Source organism: Euleptes europaea, chromosome 15, assembly GCF_029931775.1.
Source record: "Euleptes europaea isolate rEulEur1 chromosome 15, rEulEur1.hap1, whole genome shotgun sequence".
NCBI classification, from domain to species: domain Eukaryota; kingdom Metazoa; phylum Chordata; class Lepidosauria; order Squamata; family Sphaerodactylidae; genus Euleptes; species Euleptes europaea.
The window spans coordinates 21,939,850-21,960,800 of NC_079326.1; the positions used below are offsets into that span (position 1 = coordinate 21,939,850).

At 41.8% G+C, this 20,951-nt stretch overlaps 1 protein-coding gene across 1 annotated transcript in view; it reads right to left on the reverse strand.

Moving 5' to 3' along the window:
* Positions 1-20,951, reverse strand: part of LRP1B (LDL receptor related protein 1B) — a 566,614-nt gene that overhangs the window by 155,046 nt on the left and 390,617 nt on the right. The window contains exons 41-43 of the mRNA XM_056861170.1: positions 11,440-11,629; positions 5,424-5,628; positions 3,439-3,631 (exon numbers count right to left, since the gene is read on the reverse strand). Coding sequence (XP_056717148.1) covers positions 3,439-3,631; positions 5,424-5,628; positions 11,440-11,629 — 588 coding nt within the window. The remainder of the gene's footprint in view (positions 1-3,438; positions 3,632-5,423; positions 5,629-11,439; positions 11,630-20,951) is intronic.

The following is a 20,951-nucleotide window of genomic DNA, read 5'->3' on the forward strand; positions in this document are numbered from 1 at the left end:
AGTCTTCTGTTGATATTGAGACTACTTACACCATTGTTTGGGATCTCTCAAAAATCTAAAAAGTTAACTTAGCCCATTGAAACGTAATTTTATTCTATGCCTTGCTCTCATTAAATAGAGAACAGGATTGTTTTCTCTGAGGTTCTTCACCTTTAATTTTGCAATAGCTTTTCTTTCCTCCCCATTTTGGGAACTTCAAAAGTATATTATTAATATCACAATAATAATTTCTAAAATGTCAGTTAAGCAGATGAGGCTTAACTTTGCGGATGAGACTACAATCAGCACAGATATCTGACACATTTTGTATACCATTTTTTCCTCCAAGGAGCTCATGCTGGCATACATCTTCACAACTATATTGCAAAGTAAAAATGCTGGGAATCTACTGTCACTGACCTTATAACATACATCTGCTTTGGCCCTCTGAATGACTACCTCAAAAGGTCAGCCAGTTGAAGGAAATTTGAATCCAGGTCTCCCTGCTCCATCCTGTGCTCAATGCACCACATTAACTAATGCAATATTCATAAACTACTTGTCATGGGAAATACATTATTTCTGTTTGCTCTTATCGGTCAACAATCTGACATGTATACATACATACACACATAGAGTTTGTGTACGTATTGTGTGAGTATGTGCACATGTAGATTAAATCAAATAATTGAAAAACTTCAGGTTACATTTTGAAGAAGAATGTGAAGGAACTTATTTCAAATTTTACATAACTTTGGATACATGTTATATGAAACCGACATTTTCCAAATTTGGCTAATGAAGACAGAAGTTCTGCATCTTTGTGGGTCTTCACTGTGGCAGGTTCTTCAAGAATCATGTATCCTATTCTTTTTGCTAATAAAGGAGGAAATTTTAACACTTCATTTTGTTAAGCACAATAATATATAATTTTTAAATGAAGAATGGCTACATTGTTACAAGTGCATGTCCTGGTAAAAGATCATGAAGTTGCTTCCAGTTAAGGGTTTGGCAAAATTAGCTGAAAAGCACCACTATGTTCATGAAAAATATTGATAGCCTCATTGTAGCACTATAACATGGCAAGCACAATTTGCCATAAGTAAATCTGCGGCCCCGTTGCTACTTCCATGAACCTGAGTGCTAATGCAAGCAAACAAATTTTCACCAAAAAAGACTGAAGCGAAAATGCATGATGTGCATGGGAACAATCTAAACAGATTCCAGCAAAATCCTGGAAATTTGCGAGCTGTAGACCAGGGATGTCGAATTAATTTGTTACAAGGGCCTGATATGACATAAATGTCACTTGGTTGGGCTGGGCCGTGCCTCACCAGCCCAGATCAGGACTGGGGGATGTGGCTGCCTTGGCTGGCGAGTGGGCCGGATAAGAGCTCTCAGGGGGCCAGATCCAGCCCCCGGGCTATATGTTAGAAGTTCAGAAATTTGTTAGAAGTTCAGCAATTTCCCATTTGAGTTCTTCAAGAACTCAAATGGGAAACTGCTGAACTTCCAACAAAGATATGTAATATGTCCCTTCGATCAGCCTCTGAACCAGAGAACTAGAGTGGCCAATGTAATACCGATTTATAAAAAAGGATCCAGAGGGCACTCAGGAAATTACAGGCCAGTTAGCTTAACGTCTCTTCCGGGTAAATTGATGGAAAGCATTATTAAAGATTGAATTGTCAAGCATATAGAAGGGCAAGGTCTGCTGAGCAAAACCCAACATGGCTTCTATAAAGGTAGGTCCAGTCTCACTAACCTATTAGAGTTTTTTGAAAGCGTCAATAAGCATGTGGACAGGAATGAACCTGTGGACATTGTGTATTTGGATTTCCAAAAAGCTTTTGACAAAGTCCCCCACCAAAGACTGCTAAGCAAACTTCATAGACATGGGATAAGAGGACAAGTCCTCTTATGGATTGAGAGATGGCTGAAAAATAGGAAGCAGAGAGGAGGAATCAATGGTCAGTTCTCACAATGGCGGGATATGAGCAGTGGGGTGCCTCAAGGATTTGTGTTGGGACCGGTGCTTTTCAACCTGTTCATCAATGACCTGGAGTTGGTGTTAAACAGTGAAGTAGCCAAGTTTGCAGATGACACCAAATTATTTAGGGTGGTTAAAACAAAATTGGACTGTGAAGAGCTCCAGAAGGATCTGTACATACTGGAAGAATGGACATTAAAATGGCAAATGAGATTCAATGTGAGAAACTGTAAATTGATGCCTATTGGGGCAAAAAAAATTCCAACTTCACATATACACTGATGGGATCTGTGCTGGCAGTGACAGACCAAGAAAGGGATCTTGGGGTGATAGTGGATAGCTCAATGAAGATGTCAACCCAGTGTGTGGCTGCTGTAAAAAAGGCAAATTCCATGCTGGCCATAATTAGACGAGGAATTGAGAATAAAACTGCTGATATCATACTGCCCTTGTACAACTCTATGGTGAGACCATACTTGGAATACTGTGTACAGTTCTGGTCACCACACCTTAAAAAGGATATTACAGAGCTTGAGAAGGTGCAGAAAAGAGCAACCAAACTGATTAGGGGACTAGAGCAACTGTCCTATGGGGAGCGGTTAAGATGCTTAGGGCTGTTTAGCTTGGAAAGAAGACGGCTAAGGGGAGACATGATAGAGGTCTATAAATTATGCATGGTTTGGAGAGAGTGGACAGGGAGAAGTTTTTCTCCCTCTCCCATAATAATAGAACACGAGGTCATCGGCTGAAGCTGGTGGGTGAGAGATTCAAAACAGATAAAAGGAAGTATTTTTTCACACAACACATAGTTAAATTGTGGAACTCCCTGCCCCAGGATGTGGTGATGGCAGCCAACTTGGAAGGCTTTAAGAGGGGAGTGGACATATTCATCGAGGAAAGGGGTATTCATGGCTATTAGTTAGAATGGATACTAGTCATGCTGCATACCTATTCTCTCTAGTATCAGAGGAGCATGCCTATTACTTTGGGTGCGGTGAAATACAGGCAGGATGGGGCTGCTGCAGTCGTCTTGTTTGGGGACTTCCTAGACGCACCTGGTTGGCCACTATGTGAACAGACTGCTGGACTTGATGGGCCTTGGTCTGATCCAGCAGGGCCTTTCTTATGTTCTTATGTTAGACATTTCCTTTGAATTTAGCTTGTGAGCTGAGGAAGTATGAACATACTTTCCACTGCCCAGGCCTTTCCAGCATATTCTAGAAAGCACACTATGCTTGCTTTCCAAACATACTGCTAGACCCCTGCTTAGTCAAAATTGGAAGTTCTCAGTCATTCCAGCTTGCAGTCCTCTTTGATATGATGAGTCTTTCTTATGCTACAGAGGCTATTATATAACTATACAAGGCATTAAGATACGATAAAATGCAATAAAAATTTATTGAAATGATTAAAGAAAAAATAAATATTAATTTTGTAAAGAAATATTAATTTTGAACATAGTAACTTACAGCTGTTAGTGTCATTAGCAACAGCTATGATGCCCATTGGTTGATGTGGTATGTCAGATCTAAGTATTTTTGTATCTCCACCTGTAAATTTATTGGATCGCAGAATAGCTCTTCTCACCCAGTCTGTCCAAAAGATCCAGTCATCATAAACTGCTAGACTAAGAAAAGTGCCAGGTCCAGATCTGACTATCACCTGATTAAGAAAAAGAAATAGTTAACAAATATGTATGTATTATACTCTTTGGTTTTGATTGCTTGCTTCATTTTAATAGGAATGGAAGGCTCCACAGTAGAGAGGGCTAAATTATTTTAAAAGAAATCAAATTAATTAGTTGCATGAGGGTATTTGGGAGGGAAGGTAGCATGGTACAGCCTGATCTCATCACATCTCGGAAGCTAGGCAGGGTCAGTACTTGGAAGGGAGACCACCAAGGAAGACTCTGCAGAGGAAGGCAATGTCAAACCACCTCTGCTTCTCACTTGCCTTGAAAGCCCCTTGCTGGGGTTGCCATGAGTCAGCTGAGACTTGAGGGTACTTTACACACACACACACACACGGACATTTGAGAAAAAAATACAACAAACAGAAAGCAATTATCTATGAAGTTTACAGAACAGAATCTCAGCTGATCTTTAGACACACACTATCAAGTCTACTGTTAAAGGGATTTCACCCTCAGACTTGAATGTAGGCTCCCTCTACCACCTACCAATAGGTTTAAGTCTTGGATGCTCCCATAGAGAAGGAGAACTATAGCATAATTGTAGCCCCTCCTCCTTCTCTTCTATCACACATGGATTGGACAGGGACTGTAATGTGAGCCACAAAGTTAAATCCAGATGCATTTAAACTGAATAGCAATTTATTTTACCTTTTCCTATCCATTAACATCTAGTGGCTCCCCACGCTGGGTACAAATCAGACATTAAATCATCATCTGAGACCCATGATCAGGTGCCATTGTTTATTAATAATTCAATGTTTTAACAATATATATGTATTTATGGTTTTAATTGTAATAATTGTATACTGTTAGCCACCCTAAGCCTGGCTTTAGTCGGGAAGGGCAGGATAGAAAATTACTTTAGAACTACCATGACATGCTTGCCATCAACTAGAAGGCTGCTTCTTCTGTCTTCTCCCACCTCACCATGTCAGCTTCAGTTTATTAGCCCACATTCACTCCAGCACTGCCTCCAAACATGGGTTCAGGGTTTCCACAGCCTCCCTTGGGATCAGTCAGAAGCACAAGATAAAGGTGCCATCCACATATTGGTGATAGCCCAAATTTCTGGAAGACCTCGCTCAGTTTCATGTAAATATTAAAGAGAATAGAAGACTATATGGAGTCAGCTTCAGTTTCATGTAAATATTAAAGAGAATAGAAGACTATATGGAGTCAGCTTCAGTTTATTTACTAATATTACTAAATATTAAAGAGAATAGAAGACTATATGGAGTCAGCTTCAGTTTCATGTAAATATTAAAGAGAATAGAAGACTATATGGAGTCAGCTTCAGTTTATTAGCCCACATTCACTATATGGAGGCCAAGGGACTGAGCAGCAGTCTCCCAGCACTACCTTCTGAAACGAGGTAGGACCAGAACTACCACAAAAGGGTGCTTCCCAATCCCAGTTCAGAAAGTCTTTTACACTGAAAGAAAGATGAAGCAGAGCCCTTATTCAGTAGTAGCCACTTCTGTATTGGAAAGGGTGCTTGTTCTCCTGATCTAGTTAAGATTAAGATATGCAACTCCATTATGGACCAGTATTCTTCCAAATGAATGTCCATTAAGACAAATCTCTCTTAAACACTATCCCGAAGCACCATAACTCAGTATGATGTTATGATCGTGGATTAATGATTTGTTCTCAATAGGGTTTAAACGGGAGTGACAAGTACAGAGAAGATTCTATAAAACTTACTTTTGATATGTTATACGGGGGGGGGGGAATGTTCGTAAATTTAAAAATCTTACTCACATTTCTATGTGATCCATCATATTCACATCTTTCAATTTTCCCCAAACTGCCATCCGAAAAGTATAATTTCTCTGCCCTGTGATCAATGGCAAGTCCGTTTGGTGTAAGAATGTCTGTGCTGATGACAACTTGTGCATTTTTTCCATACAATGTAGCCCTCATGATGCTCGGATACTGCTCATTCCAATTTGTCCAGAACATTAAACTGTATTAAATTGAACAACATTTTAGAAGACAAATTTCTGCAAAGAAGCATAAAATGTAGTGTTTTCTGCCTTTTAATTCTCATGAGCTATTTTAAAGAGCCGGAAAAATATAAATCAACAGAAGAACTGAATAAAAGTCATCTTTGACCACAGATAAGCCAGCATAGGCAAACATGCTGAATATGTGTACAGTAGCGTCTTAGAAACCAACAAGATTTCTGGGGTATGAGCTTTTGAGAGTCAAAGCTCCCTTCATCAGAAACAGGTATCAGACAAAGGTCGATTTTTCACGGAGCTTAGCTGCGGTCTCACGTCTGGTTTGCATCGGTGCAAATTTTTGATTATTCATGACTGATCCGATTTGAACCACAAAAGCCGCTTACCCCCGCATCAACCCAGAGCTGTTTTGAGCCGTTCTTTCCTGGTGCTGCGCAGTTTTTGGCTCAGAACTCCATGAAGAATTTTTTGCTTCAGTTCGCTTGCCCCCGCCCATTACGGCTACTTCCTCCTCCCCCAAGAACAGTGATTGGCTGGGGGGTTTCGTGCTTTGTTGAGAACACCGCCCCTTTGGCAGCAATTTGTTTGGCGGCCGACAGGTGTCGCTTCCTCAGTCAGTCTTCTGACTGCGTTCCACAGCATTGGGACTGGTCAGCGTTGGATGATTATTGTACTTTATTTCCTTTGTTTCGAAAGTCCTGATTGATTGCCGGCGGATACCAGCCAATCGCATCAAGCGGCCAGGTCACATGCCTCCAGTTGGCCAATGGCAGAGGGGATTTGTGGCCGGGGGGGGGGGTTGAGCAGGGGAAGGGCTGTACAGGGGCCCACCGAGCCGGCAGCACGGCCAGCGTGGCGAGGCCCCGGCAGCACGTGTCTCGGCCACCCCCTCAGCGTTAGGCCCCGGTGTGGGGGGTGGCCGGGGGACGCGCGTGGCTCCCTCCCCGGGTCTTATTCTGGCTTGAGGGAAGAGGATCCTCCTTCCTCCCTGCCCTCTTCCCTACTTCCTTCCCAGCCGGCGGCATGGAAAAGCCCCAAGAGAGCCAGAATGGCTTCTTGGAGCCGGGCGGCCCGGCCGAGCTGGAGGCGTGTGTGAAAGTCTGGAGGGGGGGAAGCGCTCCCCCTCCACACTTTCACACACACCTCCAGCTTGGCCGCACCGCCCGGCTTAAGAAGCCGTTCTGGCTCCCTCAGGGCTTCTCCATGCCACTAGCGCGGCCCAGTGAGTGTGTGTGTGTTTGGGGCAGGGAGAGCCTCCTTCGTTTTCCTTCCTTCCTGATTGCCTGTGTGAGTGTGTGTGTGGAGGGGGGAAGGTGTGTATGCATGCATGTGTGTGTGTGGGGGGAAGCCTCTTTTCCTTCCTTCTTTCCTTCTTTCCCTCTCTCCTTTGCATAACCTCTCCTAGGGTTGCCAGGCTGGAGACTTGGCAACCCTAGCCTTCCTTCCTTCCTTCCTTCCTCCCTCCCTCCCCTGCAAAGCCTCTCTTAGGGTTTCCACTCTCCAGTTGGTGGCTGGAGTCCTGGCAACCCCAGCCTTCCTTCCTAGCCTTCTTTTCCTTCCCTTCCTTCCCTCCTCTGGGAGGAGTATTCATGGCTGTTAGTTAGAATGGATACTAGTCATGCTGCATACTTATTCTCTCTAGGATCAGAGGAGCATGCCTATTATTTTGGATGCGGTGGAACACACACAGGCAGGATGTTGCTGCTGCAATTGTCTTATTTAGGGGTTTCCTGGTTGGCCACTGTGTGAACAGACTGCTGGACTTGATGGGCCTTGGTCTGATCCAGCAGGGCCTTTCTTATGTTCTTATGAAGTAGGTGGGGCTGACAGAACTCATAAGAGAACTGCTACTTGCCCTGGGTCACCCTGCTGGGTTTGTGTGTTGGAGCAGGGTAGAGCTCATACTCATGTTTTTCTTCCCCCCTCCCCAGCAGTTCAGGGTGGCATTGTGGGCTAATAGAGAGGTGCGGCCGAAACATAGTTGTGCAGAAACAGAAGGGGGGAACATTTCCACCCAGGGTGGCTCATTCTCGCATTCCCCCCCCCTCCCATTTTAATTCAGAGTACTTTATCTGGCTGGATTATGAAAACCTGGTGTGTGTTGGCCCAACAGTGATGGTTAGGGGTGGGGGTGGGTTAGCTCTCACCAAGGGAACTCCAAACATGCATGGCAGCAGCACTACTCAGAAAACCCCACAGAATCTGTTACTGGAAATGCTGAAAGATTATTCTTTCTCATGTGGGCTAGGCTATCAATGTACCCAGTGCTGCTCAGAGGAAAGAAGAAGAGGGGTGGGTGGTGGGTTAGCTCTTTGGTTTTGGGTCAGCCTTTGAACATAGAGCATTTCACGCTTCTATGAGAACTGTATGCAGACATATAATTTGAGAGTTGATGCAGAATCCAGCTCCAAGAGAATATCTTTTCTATAAAAATAGAGGAAGGATGGTGTCTTCTGTTGCCCCAGAAGGTCGGACCAGAACCAATGAGTTGAAATTAAATCAAAAGAGTTTCATCCTCCCGAGGTCAGTCGGGGATGTCTTTCCAAAAACTGCACAAAGTAGTCAGGAATCCATAGACGTGTTTTGAAAATGGCTGCCTGGTCGCAAGAAGCAGCCCCCCCCCTGCAAGAGCAGTGTGCACAGAGCTCCCCCACATGAAGACCGGAATCTCCTCGAAGGGAGAGCAGTTCGCGAGGTGATTGCCAACCTCTTGTGGAGCCCCAGACACAGGCATTGTGCTGCAAAGATCAAATTTCAATTCAAACAAAGAACTTGTTACATTGCTATTGTAATGCAGGTGGGGGGGAGGTTGTGGAAATTGAAGCTGTAGCTGTGTGACTTATTGCGCGTGTTGAAGTTTTAGCCAACTTTAACCTTGGGAAGGGGAAGAGGGAGGAATCAATGATGTTATGTTCAACTGATTAATAAAATCTCACAGCAGAAATGGAAAAGTAACTTCAAAATGTCAAGAACTTCACAATCACCAACACAACCAGGAGACCCACATTGGGGGGGGGGGCATGATCATGTAAACCTACATAAGGTGGTGTGTGGCTGAAATGTGGAACAACAATTCAAGATTACTGTAATCCAGCACTAGCAAGCATCCAATGCTCATGGCACACTGAAAACCCCCAAAAAGGGACTGGTTCTTCATATGAGACTGGGAAATATCAGGTTACGGAGGGGGGTGACGCAGGAAAGCAAAGGGAGGGAGGTGGTCCATGTTCCATAGAGCGACCAATCAAAAATGCCCTGGAGTTGTCCCATAGCAGGACACCACTCACGGAAATGGGGGGTGGGGAATGGTGTGTCTGTGCTTTGAAAAGTGCAGCATGGGCACAAGAAGCAGGGGCACCCCGGCAAGAGCAGCATGCACAGAAGCCCCCCCCCCAACTACACACACACACAGGATCACGCAGGTCACCCCCTTCCTTGCTCACTCCCCCTACCTTGTAAAAGAATGGAACTATGGATCTATAAAAAAAAAATTATAAGGGGGAGACCAATGTTTGATTCCACTTTGTCACTAGGAAGCAATGCTCCACCAGGCAAGGTCGTTCTGGTCATGGAGTAGGAATCACCAGGGGAGTGGGGGCGAATTTCCTGCACATCAACACCCACCCCCAGAGACACAGCGAAGGAGAGAGGGAACTTAATAAATGCGTCCGCGGCCTCGTTTAAGGGAAAAGGGGGCGTGCATCAACAGTTAGCTTGTCGGCAGGGAGGAGGGCTGAAACAGAGAACCGCTGTGGGCTTTGCTTCATGAATAACCCAGACTGCGTCGGGGTTAATTGATTTGAATCGCATTCATGAATAACCGTTTTAGTTCGTGTGTTTTTTTTTGCTCCGACACAAGGCAGCAGCAAATTTTTGAGTGAAAAATCCCCCAAAGGAAGACTTGTCTCTTGAAAGCTCATACCCCAAAAATCTTCTTGTTCCCTAATGTGCTACAGGACTTGAAACTAGCTGATCTACTGCAGGCCAACACAGCTACTGTCTTCATGGGTAGTCATATGAATTATACATGTCCTATACTTTTAAATAGTTATTATAGTTTTTACAATTGCAATTAACTGAAAACATAAAGAATGCTATGCCACCAACTACAAGAATTTTTAGAAGTATTTATAAAGCAATCAAGACATTCTGACCCATTATAAATTTAAAAAGGTAAAGGTCCTCTGTGCAAGCACTGGGTCATTCCTGATCCATGGGGTGATGTCACATCCCGACATTTCCAAGGCAGACTTTGTTTATGGGGTGGTTTGCCAGTGCCTTCCCCAGTCATCTTCCCTTTACCCCCAGCAAGCTGGCTACTCATTTTACCAGTGGAAGAAAGAAGAGGGTAATAAAACCCAACCTAAAAACAGAAGCTGGGTACCCAAGGTTGGGTGGAAAGAATATATATATATTCACACACATATGCGTGTGTGTGTGTATAAATAATGAAAATATAATTTATTAGAAGCACTATATAAAGGTTAAAATTATTTAAAAGCATTAAATAGCACAATGGCATTTCCTGAGGTTGATAACTGTAACCACATACCAAACGCATTTTGGCCTATAGGGTCTTCATCAGTGGTTAATTAAAACCTTTGTTAAGAATGCACACATTTACAGAAATAAATTAATAAATACATATACAAACAGTTCAAACCCAACCAGGCATGTGCATAGAATGTAGAATCTATTCCCAATTACTCAAACATCTGGTCAGATAGGTTCTAGTTGTAATACTGGAGTGGTTAGTATATGTCTCTCATATACTATGTGTGCAGGTATCAACCTAGTAAAGCAGTGTCACTGCTTTAACCACTGATGAAGGCCCTATAGGCAGAAATGCGTTTGGTATGTGGTTACAGTTATCAACCTCAGGAAAGGCTGAGTCAACCTTGAGCCGGCTACCTGAAACCAACTTCCGTTGGAATCGAACTCAGGTCATGAGCAGAGCTTGGACTGCAGTACTGCAGCTTACCACTCTGCGCCACGGGGCTCCTATTATAAATTTAAGCCTTACTTATTCATCACAAGCCTCAGTAAAAATAAAAATAAACTACCACTACTTTTTTCATAATGCTATGTTCAGAGATTCCTTGATTAATGTGCATGTTTGCATCAGTAATGAGGGGGATGCAACTGTAATGAAGGAAGTAAAAGCTTCAGGAAACTGGGCATGATCTAGTGCCAGGATTTTCTTTCTTTCTTCGCAAAATTTAGAAGCTGCTTTCTCAGGACTTCAAAGTACAACACAATAAAACATGAAAGCTTAGCTACCATTTCCAAAATAATTTTCTAAATTTCCTAAATTAAGGCGATGAACAGAACTAGGGAAATCTGCTCATCCCTAATATGAGATGCAGAGACTAACAGCCCATTCCTGAGAGCTGCAGTGGTCGAGGCGTGGCTGCGCCACGTCCAATGAGGTTTCGTGGCCCCTGCGGGGGGAAGGGGTTTTTATTTTATTTTTACAAACCCAAAAATGGGGGGAAAGGCCCCATTATGAACAGTGATGTTGAACCACCAAAAAGCTGGTGCAGCAACACCATTGCATAAGGAGGCATTCCCAGCACGAAAGGGGTTAGGAAGCAGCCTAACGGCAGCATCAGCCACTGGGACACCCCAGGAATGCCTCAGAGGGCCAAGCTGTCATTCCAGTCTGGGGGGGGCAGTGTAAGTGCCCCTATGCCGGCATCTGTGCCAGTTTGCACAGCGCAAGTGGCACAGAGGCCAGCGTAGAGGTCATGCCGCCTCCACAGGACTTCCCCCCCTCCGGAATGCACTCTAATCGGTATAGATATGACACTTACTTTTGGCATTCATCTAGGGCTAATACATGTGGATGGTCATCCTCTGACATTGTGATTACTGCTTCCCTGTTGAAAGCTCCTCTTTGTTTCTGATTTACAGTGTGCCTTGTAATAGAAGATGTAGTAGAGCTGGTCCAGTACAAAGTATCCCAAGCCCTGTGATATGCAAGCCCTTCCACAGAACCTACATCTGATAGAAAATACATTTCAATTATTAAACCAAGAGAATTCTTGCCCAAACAAAATATTAAAAAGTAACAAAATCACAATCAAGATACATAAAAGCAGCTACTCTTCATCACATATACCAGTATTGTAATGATTGTTTCAATTAAACTATTACTATTTAAAATAGGATCCATAGCTGAAATAGAAACACAACATGATTTATAAGACATTCACATTGAGGGGAGGGGTTGTGGCTCAGTGGTAGAGCATCTGCTTGGCATGCAGAAGGTCCAAGGTTGAATCCCCAGCATCTCCAGTTATGAGACAGGTAGGTGATGTGAAAGACCCCTGCCTGAGACCCTGGAGTGCCACTGCCGGTCTGAGTAGACAATACTGACTTTGATAGACCAAGGGTCTGATAAGGCAGCATCATGTGTTCCTGTGTTCAAAATTTATATTTTTAAAATGCTAGATGAGAGCTTCTAACTGTACTATTACTTTTATTAGATCTTCAGTGACATAATGCATTAAATGTCAAAATACTCAACTGGCACATATCAAAAACATAGAATGTTATCAATAGTAGAAATACTGTTATATAATGAGCTATCTGAAATTATATTTCTCATAGTTACAAATGAAAGTGGCATGCAGAAAAGAGACAACATCAAGTTTTGCAACCTTCCGGGATTAAATTTCACCGGTTGTCCATTATTTATTATTTAAAACATTTCTACATCACTCAATATAGAAGGATTTCCAAGGTTACTTCAATTAAAAAAAACCAGAATTATTAAATCAGAAAAACATCCACAAAACCAACATCACAGTCAATTTCATTAAAATTAACTTAAAACAACAGTAAAAAGGAATGCTGAAAAAAAATGCAAAAACCCCAGATGTTCATTAAAAGTCCAGGGAAGTCAAAAGTCCATTTTAACATTCTACCTAAAATTCGACGAAGTAAGCTCCAGGCAAATTCCTCTGGGGAGAACACTCTACAGTTGAAACATCACCACAGAAAAGGTCCTATCTCTGGTCACCATGTGCCTTACACCTTAAGGATAGGCTACCTGGATAATGACTTCTGAAGACCATTTTAAAGTTTCTGAGTATTCTTCAAAAGCAACCCCATCTACAAAATACTACAGTAAACTAATCTGAATGCTACTATGAATGCACTGAGGCTTTAAGAAACAAAATATGTCATGTGCTAATTATGCACCCAGATACATTTTTACTGCAACTTCAAAAAAAAAAAAGTGTTCTCATAATAACATGAAAATTATTTAAATTTTTTTTACTATCAACATAATGAACTCATCTCACATAATGTGTTGCTGTATTTCACAGAACTACAAATAAAATAGAAGCATTTATGAAATGAAAATATTGATGGTATTAGATGCCTAGAGCACCGATTACATTTATTCTGTCCTATTCAAGAAGCAACAGTTTATGATTTTTAAATGAACAGCATATTTAAATGAAATGAACACTAACACAATATGATATCAATACACAAATAGTCACATTATTCACCTGCTACTGACAATCTGAATTAAATCCGTAATATGGTGTATAAGTGATTAACTGTCTACACAACAGAAAGCAATAGCTTATGATTTACAGAGGCAATGGTACAACGATCACATCATTACATTGCCAAATGCCATCTATCACTTTTACTGAACTTAACGAAGATGGATTGCTTCCCACCAATGAGATACAGTCTATAAATACTGTCGTACTGCTCTTCATCTGACTTTCCTGGAGAACAGAATAGCAAAAACAAACAAAAGTAATTGACAAAATGACATGAGGGATCCTTTGCTGTACATCTACAATGAAATTTTGAGTAAAAACAGCTGAAAAGCTCCATGTAGTGCAAGGGACACTTTTACATTTGATTGTAGTATCTCTTACTTAATATTAACATTTTATCAGAAAAAGTACTGAAATGTCAAGTGTCTTCAATTACTTAACTTGACATTTGATTCAGCGATAATTGGTTTAATTATATTTAATATTTCATTTTTAAAAACATATGACTACAAGCAGGGAACCTCCCCCACTACTTCCTCTTTCCCTTCCCTGATGGCCCCCATAGCCTCTCCCTCTTTTCCTGTTTCCTCCTTTCCTTCCCACCCACAGGCCAACCTACCTTATCTGCCCTCCTGTCTTCAGCTTTTCCTCCTCCCCTCCCTCTGGAAGCCTTCCCCTGGGAAAACTCTGGCCAAGTTGCATGGTGCCAGCTGAGCCAGGCCCAATTGAACTGTGGGGAATGTGCAAGGTCTTGTGTGGGGTACCTCACTTTCCCCTGTATCTCATCCCCAATCTATCATCTCTTTCCTTTCTCCTTGTGGCCCCATATCCTCACTTTCCTAGCTTTCTTCTCTCCTTCTTGCTCACCCACCAACCAATCTTTTATCTCCTCCTCCATCTTCAATTATATTTATTATGTATTTACTTCATTTACATCCCCCCTTTCTTCACAATGGAGTCACAAAGCAGCTTACATAATTCTCTCATTCATTTTATCCTCACAGCAACCCTGTGAGGTAGGTTAAGCTGAAAGTGTGTGACTGGCCCAAAAGGCATACAGTGAGTGCCACAGCCCAGCAGACATTTGAACCTGAATCTCCCAGATCCAAGTCTGAAATACTAACCCCTGAACCACAATGGCTTTTGTGAGGTAGTAGCAAGCAGCTGGGGCTCGGTAAGTCATGAAAGTTACATAACAGCAAGTCACCCAGTGGTTTCTGCCAGGACTGACCCCAGTATCTCCTCACTCAAAGGCCATAACAACCCTGGAAAAGGCCCTGCCCACTCCTCCTGCCTTTTCCTGACAGCAACCAAGGCTTGAATGCTGACAATAATGCTGTGGTGGCAGTGGTCACTGAGGGCATCAATTACTGCTACAGGCACTGTTTCTGTTATTTTATGGATATATACCTCCCAAAATATGTATAAAAAGATCTGTCTTGGCTGTCCATGACCCTAATCTCTGAATTTCAGTATCTACAGATGGGACCACTTTGAAAATTAGATATACTGGCTAAAATGACCACCATGGTAAACAGTGACAAGAACTATGACCAGTTCTATGAAAAATGGAAATTATTCTACCAGTATATTGAGGCTTAAATATAATAAGAGAGTAGATGTAAATTAACCATAGCGAAACCTCAGCCAACTCCACATTTGGAAAATTATTTTCAAGGTATACATGCAAAATATTTTTGATAAGATGTTTAGTATTTGGTTGCAAGAATAGTAATGCTAAAATTTCTTTTTTTTAAGTTGGGCAGTTATTTTGGTCGCAAAATCGTGATGAATAGCATGGCATTGTAATCTGTCTGATTTGCTTTTCTCTTTTTGGGTCTATTTCAAATTCATTGTTGACACCCTTTGCATTCCCCTTATACTGAAAATAAAACTGGGAAAAAGAAAAAGAAAAAGGGAGTTTCTGAAACCTTCCAGTGTTCACATCCAGTACTGCCATTCATTTGGGGAGGGGAATCTGTTTGGGGGCCTTCTGAACTCACAGGAGCTGGAGAACTGATTGTATGGTGGACTTTTTCACAAAGACTCAGTTTCTATATGGCTGTTCTCATGGGACAGTGGGGGGGGGATCTGTTGTATGGGGGAAAGAAGCAAAAAATTCAACCAGAAAATATAAACAGTCTTCTTGCAGTATTGGACATGCTAAACCACGAAAGCACAGTTAGAATGTTTTAACTATACCTAGCACTGTGCAAGATTGTGTATTTTTGAGATATTTTAACAATATTAAGCATCTACTCACTTTCTTATTTTCTGTGGTAACTCACTGTGCTCGCACAATTTACCTTTAGAAAGTCAATTGTTTTACTAGCCTAGACGCTGGGAGTGAGATTTCTTCCTGACAATCTGTTCATATAAAATATGTACAACAGACAACAGGTGGTCACCATTTGGTGATTGAGATTAAAGCAATGCTGTAAAAGCTATAAACCATCTGAGGATATGATTCAACAGTTTATACATATTACTAATGGAACAATGAGAGCACCAATTAATTCTTTACTCTTCCAGTGGGCTCCTAGGGCAGTCATAACACAAGAAACCATCCATGGCAGAAAGTAGAACATTTAAACCCATAATAATAAAGGATAATAAAAAATGAATACATACCAGGGTATACAGTTGTCTAATTAGAGTCCCCCACACACACAAACAGTACAACAAAAATAGAGTGAGGAAATAAGTATTCACATGAAATGGGACTTGTATTAAATTGTCAACTCATTAAACAACAGATTTAATGGTAGAATGCCAGTGGGCGGCAGAAAGAGAACTGGAGGGAAGAGTGCTCCCTCCCCCTTGGGTCATGTGACCGAGGAGCGGGAAGATTGCATGCCCCAAGGGGAGGGGGAGCACTCTCTTAGATTTTGCTAGAAGCTGACAAATCTTATCTGTGGCTGGCCTGCGCAGTCCCAATGTGGGACTGCATAGAAGCCACGCAGATGAAATAGGGTTCATCTTATACATGGGGGCATCTTATAGATGGAAAAATATGGTAAGTCTTTTGGAGGTGCCACACTGCAAATGGGTGAGACTGATAGCTGCCTGAAAACATGCAGTTTCTGCTCCCCACCCCCAGCGATCAGGAAGTTTAGCTGCACCACTTCTATTATGAGTGCTGGTCAAGTCAGGCAGGGCATCTTAATAAGATTATATACAATTCACACAGTAAGACAATATATTACAACTTGTGTGTGAAATAAGTTTCTTTATTATTTAGTTTTCTATAAAACAAGGAAGCAGCTCATTACTGTGGTGGGTGGTATATACATAGATGACTTGCACCCTCTGCGACCTGATGTACATACTTATGCTTGCACCGGCATCCAGGGGGGCAGTGCCGGGGCATTACTGGGGGCAGCACTGCCTTTAGGCAGCTCCCAAAGCCCTTTCAGATCGGGAACACCCCCTTTAGCTGGCACGGAGTTACACCTACTAAAAGGCAGGCGTAGCCCTGTGAAACTCTATGGAGAGTTTCATGGGGCTTCAAGAGAAATCTATTTTTATTCCCCAACTGCACTGTTGTAAGCTGCATGGCAGTGCCATCCCTGGGTGCAGCAGGAGCACTGTTCCTGGGCGGCCCCATCCCCAGGTGCTGGATAACCACCCTCCCTTCATGATTGCTCTGTAAGTGGTGAAATAATGGTACAAATTTCTATTTAAAAAGAATAGTTAAGTTAGGTGTAATAGTACCCGTCCTCACTCCCCAATGTATGATTTTAATTAGTACCCCCCTAATACTATTGTACAGGGTTATGTCTATTCACATTGAACTTGTTTTTATCATCTCTCCTAAAGACAGAGAGAAGATCCATTTTACTTACTCCCTCTCCTGTTTTGCCAGTCTATAACATTACTTAAGTATGCATTTACTATTGTCTCTCATGGGAGGGGGGCACACAAATAACCACTAACACTCGTTTTCACATATGATCTCCTATTCCTGACGTTATAAACAATATTTCCTGAATCACCATGTGCAGAAGTTCTTTCAGCTCATTAAAAAAAAAAAAAATCTTTGGGAACCATTATTTTTTTAAAAAAATTATACAGTTTGAACAGAAACCAGAGATTTTTTTTAATGCAAACTTTTCATTGGTCAGCAATATTGACCTCATACCTAGAGCATGGAATTTAATTTGAAAATATTAATACAGCATATATGATATTTAATGGAAGAGGTAAGTTAAACTGCTCCTATTATTTATGGTGTTGGTGTCTTGTCAGTTACTGATATCCTTGTGAGTTCTAAATCTTTTTTCAGTGAACTAGTAACATAGATAATGGGTTGTTTATACACTGTAAATCTACTTTCAGTGAGCTGGAAATGTGTTAGGTAATGGGTTGTTTATGAGTTGCAAATCTGTTCAGTGAGCTGAAAATTTGTCAGATAATGGACTGTTTATGAATTCTAAATCAGTATTCAGTGAGTTGGAACTCTGTTTGATAATAGCTTGTATATGAGTAGTAAATCTATTTCCAGTGAACTGGAAACATACTAGATAACGGGTTGTTTCTAAGAAGTAAATCTATATTCAGTGAACTGAGAACATATTAGATAATGGGATGCTTGTGAGTTGTAATTTTTTAGTGAACTGGAAACCAGTTTAATACAAGCCTCCTTATAGGTTACATTTTGGGTTCCTTATATAGCTTTGGTCCACTACTTTATTTCAGAAAGGTAACAAACTTTCAACTAATGGTTTCTTTAGATGTTCTACTGAAATCGGAAAAATAAGTTGTCAAGAAACTGACCTTTCTAGACACCTATCCTTTAGGTCATCCTTTTGTCTGGGTTGGGCCTTGTGTGGCCAAAATACCCACTCTTGAAATTTTGACTCTGAAACTTTGCCTAGACTCTGTGTTTCAGCCTGGTCAGGTAACATTTGAGTCAGAGGACAAAAAACCCTGTCTAAATATTTTAGGTGAGCTCTTTAGATTTTATTATTTTCTTCCTTGCTTTACAGTGCTTTGATATTTGTACGCTTTTTGCACATTTCTTTTAATAAACTTTATTAACTATACTTCTGTGGTTTTATTTGGTATGACAGACAGGTTAGGTTCTGCCTCTCCCTAGGATCAGCCAATGGGAGCTGATGAAATGTTAGTGGGAAAGACAGTTGAATAGGGCAGTTAGGAGAGTGGATGATAGTGGTTGGAGAGTTGAGAGGGTTGGTTCTTGTAGGTTATCCGGGCTGTGAGACCGTGGTCTTGGAATTTTCTTTCCTGACGTTTCGCCAGCAACTGTGGCAGGCATCTTCAGAGTAGTAACACTGAAGGACAGTGTCTCTCAGTGTCAAGGGTGTAGGAAGAGTAATATATAGTCAGAAAGGGGTTGGGTTTGAGCTGAGTATTGTCCTGCAAAAGTATTGTCCTGTAAGTATCATAATAAGTATAATAATATCCATCCAAACATTCAGTTTACCATGGAAAAGGAAATTGAGGGTAAACTCCCATTTCTTGATACCCTTGTCATCCGTAAAACAAACCTTCAGTTAGGTCACAAGGTCTACCGGAAACCAACTCACACAGATCGCTACTTACACAAAAACTCCAACCACCACCCCCGACAAAAAAGAGGAATAATCAAAACATTAATGGACCGTGCAAGACGGATCTGTGAACCACAGTTTCTCAAGGAAGAAACTAATCATCTAAATCACGCACTGCTAGCAAACGGCTACTCCAAGAATGAAATCAGAAGGGCCATTAAACCAAACAAAAATCAGAAAACTCAAGAAAAACAGTCTCCCATAGGAAAGGTATTCTTGCCATTTATTAAAGGAGTCACTGATAGGATGGAGAAACTTTTGAAAAAACATAACCTACAAACAGTGTTTAAACCCACCAAGAAAATACAACAAATGCTACGATCAGCAAAAGACAAAAGAGACCCCCTCACCTCTGCAGGAGTATATCGTATACCTTGCAGCTGTGGAGAAGTTTACATCGGGACCACAAAACGCAGCATACAAACAAGGATAAAAGAACATGAAAGATACTGCAGACTTGGCCAACCTGAGAAATCAGCAGTGGCTGAACATGGACTGACACAAACAGGACACAGGGTCTTATTCCAAGACACTGAAAGACTGGACAATTCTACCAACTATTTTGTCAGATTGCACAGAGAAGCCATTGAAATTCATAAACATCAGCACAACTTTAACAGAAAAGAGGAGAGTTTAAGAATGAATAAGGCTTGGCTTCCTGCCCTGAAAAACCTCCAGACAAAGACAACATTCAACAATAGCCATACAGATTAGCTTTGGATTACACACATTAACAGATCACTTCAGGATACAATGGTTCCATATTAACATACCATACCCTCATTAGCACATTATCTTGATACTTACAGGACAATACTTTTGCAGGACAATACTCAGCTCAAACCCAACCCCTTTCTGACTATATATTACTCTTCCTACACCCTTGACACTGAGAGACACTGTCCTTCAGTGTTACTACTCTGAAGATGCCTGCCACAGTTGCTGGCGAAACGTCAGGAAAGAAAATTCCAAGACCACGGTTACACAGCCCGGATAACCTACAAGAACCAATGAACTCTGACCGTGAAAGCCTTCGACAATAAGTTGAGAGGGTGTCTGGCTGAGTGAAGCTGTGGTGAACATCAGCTTCAAGCTCACTGGGAAACAGTCAATTTGCAACAAAGATCCCAGATAGGAAAACAGTTCAAAAGATAAATTGACTTCACATGACTTTCTTCAGTGTAGTGTTCAACCCATAAATGAAAGTTAACTCCTTGTTTGTTTAACCCTGTGAGCTGGTTGTCTTTGGGAACCCCACCACCACCACCACCACACACACACACACACACACACACACACACACACACACACACACAGAGGCTAGGATGTTGGTCATTATATATATTGGGATATGAATAAAAGGTGGCAGTGTGTGAATGGAGCAGTGTTTGAGCCCCCAGCCCTGATAACTCTGTGCAGTTTCTGAGCAAGAGGCCATTATTAAAGGGGGCTGGGTAGACATGTGACAGACTTACCTATTTGTAATCCTGAACCTGTGGGAGAGAGGTTGTGAAGGGTGGTAGGCACTCTGTGAGTGAGAAAGGTCCATCACATTTCAGTTTGGGGACTTCAGGCTAACCCCAGTACCTTGGCCTATATTGGCTACGGCTACAAAAGTAATTTTGGAACTCGACTTGCAAAGGTCCTACCTCGCAGGTCTGAGTTCCAAAACACCCAATAGGGCTACAGACTTGGTTCCTTGTTCTGTCAGCTGAGGGTTAGTCAGAGGGACTGGTGGTGGCTCGTTACACTGAACAGTGAGGATTCGCTCCACAGTTTTGTGGTTTGTTTCGCCCCGACGTGTCACTACACCATGACAGCTTATGTCAAGGTGTAGTGACAGGTCAAGGCAAAACCAAACTTGTTGCAAACCATACACTTGGTTCTAGATATTTTAATCAACTACTGAGCATAGTTGGTATGAAATTTTAAAGAACAGAAAGCTGATTAAAAATATATTCTGTCCGAAATCACACAGTGGAATCAAGGTCAGCTGGCTTATCTCCCCACAGCTGTTGGGGAACTGAGGCTCAGAGATAGTGGATGTCTAAAGCCACTAAATAATTGTATAACAGGGGCAACGTTTTTCATTCTAGTTTAGTCTCAGCTACTATGTTAAAATAAATAGGAACTTAGCAGCACCTTAAAGGTACAAACAAACACAAAAACAAATAAATAAAATTCCAGTATAAGATTTCATGGACTCAAGACCATTTCTTCATATGT